Below are 7,337 nucleotides of genomic sequence, written 5' to 3'. Positions count from 1 at the left end.
GTCTATAAACATTTCCGATAGTCCCCTCAGCTCCTCAGCCTTCATGTGAGTCACCTTCTGTAAACAAACTCACCATAGCGACGCTCTCTGTGATCCCAGAGCCTCGGGTCAGACGGAGCTGAACGCTCTACACGCTTAGGATGTGTTTCTGTGTGGAGCATTCCTCTGATGGACAAGGTGTGTGTGTGTGTGTCCTCTCTGCAGCCAGGGGAGGTCACGCCCGCACAGAACCTCGGGGCAGAGCCTCAGGTTAGACCACAGCATGCCACTGAAGTGTGTGTGTGTGTGTGTGCGCCATTTATGCCACTCAGACCAAAGTGTGTGTGTGTGTGTGTGTGCGCCAATTATGTGTCTAACACATAACGCCAACACACACACACCCCGGCTCTCCGTCTGCACAGTGAAGCTTGTGTTGAGTTTTTATTTAACAGATCCTGTTTATGTGTTTGTGATGATTTAACTTCAGTTTGTGTTTGTCGCTGTTATTTTGACATCTCACCACAGATGTTGTATTTATCTGTGTCTTCACAGGGTTAAAGCATGTGTTTGCTTTGGCCAAGTGTGTGTGTGTGTGTTTGCATTTCATTTTGTCTTCATCACAGCTTGGAGCTTCTCTGTTTCACCTCCTCTGGTTTTCTCTGTCGATCCCTTTGTCTCCTTCATGTGTCTCTCTGTCGCTCCTTCTCTCTCTCTCTCTCTCTCTCTCGCTCTCTCTCTCTCTCTCTCTCTCTTTGTGTCTCTCTCTTCTCACGTCTTCCTCGTGTTCTCGTCCTCCCACCTCCTCTCTGTGTTATCGTCTGGTTGATCAGCTTCACCTCCTCCTCTCTCCCATACAGCAAAGAAACGGTCTCTATTATTTTCCAGCCACAAATCTGCATCAATATGGCCGCCATGTTGCCCGTTCACTCCTTTCATCTTGCCGCTGACGTGGAAATGTAATGCATTGCTGAATTCCAAATGTAACTCCGTCCTTCTCTCCTCCAGACGACGGTAAGCAGCGTCCTCCCAAAGCTCACACGTTTGGTGAGTTCCTCTCCCAGGGCCGCAGCCGGGGAGAGCGAGGGGAGCGAGGGGAGCGAGGGGAGCGGGGCCGAGGGCGGGGCCGAGGACAGAAGCCCAGCTACAGGTGAGATCTGAGTGTCCCTGTCTCACCTCAGGTTGAGCGGGGACCTGCTCTGGACGGTGTGTGTGTGTGTGTGTGTGTGTGTCTGTGTCTGTGTGTGTCTGTGTGTGTCTGTGTGTGTATGAAGCACTAACCTGCTCTGTCCGGATGCTTTTGGCAGCATGCATGACAACCGCTGGGAAGGAGACAAGGAGGACGAGGAGGAGAAGGAGAAGGAGGACAAGTCAAAGAAAGTGGAGAAGACGGAGAAGAAGGTGGAAGACAAACCCAGAGCTGCTCCGCCTCAGAAGGTTTGAGCTCAGAGAGGAACAAGAGGTCAGCTTCTGTTTCTACTTATTAACTCTCTATCTTCTCTTATTGCTTCTCAGCTGGAGGAGAAGAATGCTGATGGAGAGGAGGATGAGGATGAGTGGGAGGACGCCAGTGACGGAGAGGACAACGACGCGGTGGAGGAAGGGAGTGAGGAAGACGAAGCCAAGGGCGGGGATAAGAAAGAGGCAGCGAAGGAGAAAGCGGTCAGGACCAAAGACGTCTCCCCCAGGACTCCCACTCGTGGATCTCCTCGTGTGTCAGCAGGGAGCCCCAAAGAGCAGCGCCCCCCCAGGCCCAAGGTCCACATCCCCTCCCCGTCGCCGGCCCAGGACCCCTCAGAGGGCGGCAAGCCCGTCAGCCCCTTCTCCCCTCTGGACGGACACCAGCCCGTGTCAGACTGGGGAGAGGAGATGGAGATGCAGTCTCCCAGGAGCAGCATGGGGGGCGAGAGCCCGCTGAAGCCCCCCAGCGCCGGGGCCAGCCCGCCCCAGAATAAGACACCCGACAAGGGCCGGGACCAGGCGGAGGACCCGGAGACCAGCCAGGGTCCACCTGCTGAGCCTGAGCCTGAGCCTGAGCCTGAGCCTGAGCCTGAGCCTGAACAAGAACCTGAGCCTGAGCCTGAGCCTGAGCCTGAGCCTGAACAAGAACCTGAGCCTGAGCCTGAGCCTGAACAAGAACCTGAGCCTGAGCCTGAGCCTGAGCAGGATGCAGGTAGGGGCTGAGTGACGCAGATGTTCTACAAACAGCAGGAGATGGAGAGACCCTTCACTAACTCCTCTGTCCTGTGCCTCCTCTCCTCCTTCACTCTTCCTGTCTGCTCCCTCCCACACAGGCCCCTCCCCTTCAGAGGCCTCCTCCTCCTCTGGCCCCCCCCCTGAGGCTTCAGACTCGGCCCCCCCTGAGGTCAGTGAGGCTGCGGTGAGCTCAGATGAGGAGACGCCTGCTGCTCCTCTTCAAGGTAACAAACCTCCACTGACGACCTTACACACCTGCACTGAGCGAGCGTACCTCCATCCTCTACACTGTTTCAGACTTCCTGCTCGAGGACAAACACAACACAGAGCCTGAGCTCCTTGGTCTCAGTAATCAGAATGAAGCTGAATGTCCCTCAGCCTTTTAAAGGACCGACCACAGGAAGTCATTACTCTCTCTGTCACTGCAGACAAACCTGACGCCGCTCCCTCCACACCGACCCTGGGAGCCGACCAGAGCTCGTCTGAGCCTGCAGGAGGAGAGTCGCCCGACACCGCAGCTCTGCCCACCGCTCTGCCCACCGCTCTGCCAGCAGCTCTGCCAGCAGCTCTGCCAGCAGCTCTGCCCGTAGAGACAGAGCCAGAGCCGGAGCCGCCCTCAGAGCAGCCGTCCTCAGGTGTGGTTCATATCAGTGACTTTGAGACGGTCGCTTACAGTAGGAAGACCTCCATACACCTCTGAGTGACCTCTGACCCTCTGACCCTTCTTGTTTGTTTGGTTTTCCGTCTTTATTTTTCTGTGTGGTCGCTCCCCTTTGCTTGTTCGTCTATGTGAGTAAATGTGGGCGTGGCTTGGATTGCTGGCACCTTCACTGGACCCCCCCCACACAGACACACACACACACACACACACACACACACACACACACACCCTCTACAACCAACCAGGACCTCACCTCCACTCTGCTCCTCCTCCTTCTCCTGTGATGAACTAACTCCACCTGTTGTCCTGGTGCCTGTGGTGTAAACACGCTCTCTGGTGTTGCTCTGTCGTCCCTCTGTGGCTGTGATGTAAACGCTGGTGTTGCTCTGTGGCATGTGGCTGCTCTGCCTCCTTTATGTTCTTGGTGCTGATGTGAGTTAGTTTCCCCTCTGTTCTCTGTAAACCTGTGTGTCTCTGCGTTCATGACGCCAAGTTTGACTCCCCTCAGTTCCAGATTTCTCTTCCTGCCATGAACGCAGCCTCACCCCCCCCTCCCCCCGCCCGCCCCTCCCAGCCTCTGATTGACTCATTGACCCTCAGCCTGCTCCTGCATGACCTCACTGATTGTTTTCAGCCTCACTGACTCCAGATGTTGGTCTGCTCTGTTTCTTTTCTGTACCTTTTGAGTTTGTTGTTGTTGCTTCATGAATTTTCCCCTGAACCATAAACATCCATGATGTTGTAACGGATGCAGCCAGTGTCATCTGACTGATGCTTCTATCCAGAGCAGCTCACAGTGTCTATACCAACCAGTGGCTCCTTCCGTCCTGCTCATTCAGCCACACACACACACACACACACACACACACACACGCACAGACCGCAGACGAGAGGAGGACGAGCCATTAGTGTCTCTGTCTCCCTCAGTGGGCCTGGTGGTGCTGTGAGCTCTCAGACTCTCAGAGGAGATCAGGACCTTTATGAGGGAACAGGAAGTTGTGGTGCAGACAGAAACCCTGCAGAGCTGCTGTGCCTCCTTGTTGCTGCTCTCCCTGTGGACAGGAAGCCTGAAGAGTTTAAAAATATCTTTATCAGAAGTGTAAATGAGTCAAAGCAGCGAGGGAACAGATCAGTCAGCTGTCAGGACCTCTGAGCTCTGTGGTCAATCAGGATCTGATGCCTCATTTAGATAAACAGCAGCTATCAGATGAGATCATATGATCAGTGTGTGTGTGGGGCGTGTGTGTGTGTGTGTTGGCGTCAGGGTGGAGAGCAGGAAAGCAGGGAAATGAGAGGAACAATTAGGTTTTTAAAGGCTTTAGAGAGGAAATGAGCTGAGGTCTGTGGGCGATGAGGCTGCAGATAGAGCGGGCAGGTCTGATTACATGACATCATCATCACAGGGTCCTCAGGCTCCAGAGCAGCCAGACAGAGGTGAAGGACGCCAACCACACAAATCACCTGAACTCAACACGTTTACACATTCTGCTTTTATATTTACACTGAAAAGCAAGAAAATCTTCCTCCTCCTCCTCTTCCTCCTCCTTCTCCTGCTCCCTGAGCCAGCTGAGGCAGGTTTGCCATCCAATCAGGTCGCAGCTGGACCCCCAACACTTACACACACACACACGCACACACACACACTTCACTGCTGCAGGGATCTTAGCTTGTTTCTCGTCTGGGAGAGTCCTGGGATCCCAAGGAAGAGCTGGAGAGCAAGGTTGTCTGGACTTGCATGTGTGAGCGGCCTCTTCCCTCTGTGGTGTTTCTGTAGCTGCTCTGTTTCCCCTCAGCAGCTCATTGGCCCTCTATAGGCGGAGGAACAAGAGAAGAAAGCTAATCCTGAAGTAATTGATAGAATGATTGACACTTTAATGCTTTTAAATGAACACACACATACACACTCTCAGAGGCAGTGTGTGTGGCTGAATGAGCAGATTGTGGCAGTAATGCTACACACACGGGAGTGATTCTCCCCCGGGGTCGCACTTAACTCCGACATGCTCTGGATAAAAGCATCAAGGAAATTGACACAAGCGTCCTTGACACACACACACAAACACACACACACACACACACACACACACACACATCAGCACCACTTCCTCCCTGTGTTTGTATTCCACAGGCTGAAGCTTCCCGCGCGGTGGAGGACGGAGGGAGGAACACGGGGAGCGTCGCCCGTCTGCGATCCGATCATCTTCCGGGTCGCCGCCGTGTTTTGTGTTTGGCGTTTTGGCTCTCGAAACTAAAATGTCCATCAGTTCACGCTTTGAGGTATCAAACCAGCTTTAAATGTGGGAGCATGCAGCAGGAGCTCAGTCTGACTCTGACTCACACACACACACACACACACACACACACACACACACACACACACACACACCGGGGAGCAGAGTGGCTCATTATGGGGACGGGACAGCAACCAAATCCAGTTTGTGGGCGGTGTGGAGCTCAAAGCCACAGGCGGCACCATTATGACATCATCACTTACTGCAAACGGCTCCGCTGCAGCAGCAGAGCCGCATGTAGAACCCCAGAGTGTCACTGGGGTTTCATCAGCACGTCGCTTTGCTCTCTCAGCTCATTTGTGGCTTTTAATTGTTCCGTTTTGTCAGATTGAGCTTTGGAACAAATCAGACTCAGATAATAGAAAATGCAGCAAAAAGCCCTTGAGTTTGATGCTTTGTTTGTTTGTTTGTTTGTTTGTTTGTTTGTTATTGGCAGAACGTTTCATTAAATATGAATCCAGCTGAATCTTACTGCTTATTACCGCCAAATCATTCAAGTCTGTTGTGCAATCGTTTGTGTGATTCAGCTTTCAAAGAGCTTCAACAAATTCAGGGAATGTTTCAATATTGACATTCATTTAAATAAGAATCCAGTTATTACCTTATAGATACTAAAGTAAGCAAGCAGAGGACAAAGAGAAGAGGATTTAATTTTGTAATGTTTATCTTTGTATTCAGATAGATTATTGGTGTATAGATCTTTGATAATTGATCCCGAGCTGATCATAGATTCTATAATAGACGAGCTCAACTCTGGGGCTGGTAGGGTTTGGGCGTTTTGCTCAAGGGCACGTTGTCAGGACGCAGTTTGACCTCTTATACCTCTACAACGTCTGCGTCTGAAGCTCTCGGCTGTTTGAATGACGTCGTTCTGTCATTTCTATCCGTAGTCTTAAGAGAAACGGCTCCGGTCCGTCTGTCCAGACTCCAGGCTCCTCCCTTTAATGATGCACTGCCTCTCACCTGGGCCGCTCTCCTTCAGACAGGTGTGTTTTAGTTTGAGCTCATTTGGAGTGTTCGTCGAAACTCAAAGTTATACTAAGGTGTATAAGCGTTCTCTCCACATAAACAAGACTCCTCTCCGGTTTCCTTCATCAGCAGATTAGATCCCAGCCGTTTCCCCTCAGTGATACCTCAGCAGACTAAAGGGCTTTAGTTTGGGTTTGTTTGACTTCTTCTGCTTTCTTCAGGCGTTCACTTTGCTTTTATGAGGCGTTCAGTGTCTCGCCCTGCGGTGTGTTTAAGGATACCGGGATAAACCAGACGCTTTGTTCTATATCAGGAATAAAAGTGTCTCATTTAGGAACTGAGCTCTATATGGTTGTAAAGTGAACATTCCTCCTGTGGGTGTTGGTGTGAAACCAAGCTGCCAGCCATGAGAAACCTCTTTGTTTGTTTCATTATGGATGTGTCTGTTTCTTTCTCCGCTTGGTTGACTTTGATGATTGTATGTTGAAGGTCAGCATGAAGCAGCCATGTTCCTGTTAGAGACCTGAGGGTTTGACTCCTGGTTGATGAGCTCGAGCCCTCAGAACTGCAGCTCTGTAATGTGGGAGACGTTCATCAAGCCGGGCGACAGCATGGCTTCCTTCATCTTCATCATTTAGTTCATAAATGTAAATTGCTTCTCCTGTCAGTTCTGATTTGTGCTGATTGTGGCTGAGGAATGACGACTCAGCGTTCATGTTTATTGTTTTTTGCTCTAATTAGACGACGAGCCGACAAAGCGGCCGCCGCATATTAAAAGTATTGTTCACAAGCTCGGCTCGTTTCTTTGAATTGTCAAACATCACCATTTGTTCTCGCATGATTATGACCCTTTTAACAAAATAACACTTCATCATAATGGAGGTCGTAAATCTTAATACTAACGCCATGTTGCTGTGTGACGTCGCAGACTAAGACTAAACGTTACCTCAATCTACCCCAGAGTGTACACACGCCATCCATCAGCACCAACAGGAAGTGACCCTTGTAATGGGTCACAGGGTCGTCCTCTCCTCAACCTGCTCTGTCTTCGTTCTCATGCTTTCAAAACGAACACGATGTCGTCCATCTTTGTAATATTTAAATTGAACTCAAACTTATGGTAAAGAAATGATAGCTTGTGACTTTAATGTTGTGATATTTGGCTCATCTCTTGTTATCATATATGATTCTATGTCTGAATGTAAGGGCCTCAGTTCTCTTCATCAGGCTGATGTTTACGTCGG

The 7,337-nt window shown here is 50.9% G+C and overlaps 1 protein-coding gene across 1 annotated transcript in view; it reads left to right on the top strand.

Annotated features, from left to right (window-relative positions):
- ccdc9 (coiled-coil domain containing 9) overlaps positions 1-6,883 on the top strand; it is an 11,175-nt gene extending 4,292 nt beyond the window's left edge. The window contains exons 10-16 of the mRNA XM_076158576.1: positions 985-1,126; positions 1,284-1,413; positions 1,492-2,149; positions 2,271-2,396; positions 2,601-2,807; positions 4,962-5,385; positions 5,417-6,883. Coding sequence (XP_076014691.1) covers positions 985-1,126; positions 1,284-1,413; positions 1,492-2,149; positions 2,271-2,396; positions 2,601-2,807; positions 4,962-4,966 — 1,268 coding nt within the window. The 3' untranslated portion in view covers positions 4,967-5,385; positions 5,417-6,883. The remainder of the gene's footprint in view (positions 1-984; positions 1,127-1,283; positions 1,414-1,491; positions 2,150-2,270; positions 2,397-2,600; positions 2,808-4,961; positions 5,386-5,416) is intronic.
- The last annotated feature ends 454 nt before the right edge of the window (positions 6,884-7,337 follow it).

Source organism: Genypterus blacodes, unplaced genomic scaffold (genome assembly GCF_046128005.1).
Source record: "Genypterus blacodes isolate CSIRO-AG114 ecotype Tasmania unplaced genomic scaffold, CSIRO-AGI_Gbla_v1 ptg000084l_1, whole genome shotgun sequence".
NCBI classification, from domain to species: domain Eukaryota; kingdom Metazoa; phylum Chordata; class Actinopteri; order Ophidiiformes; family Ophidiidae; genus Genypterus; species Genypterus blacodes.
Note: the sequence above shows the minus strand (reverse complement) of the source record. Positions and strands in the feature narration are given on the sequence as shown.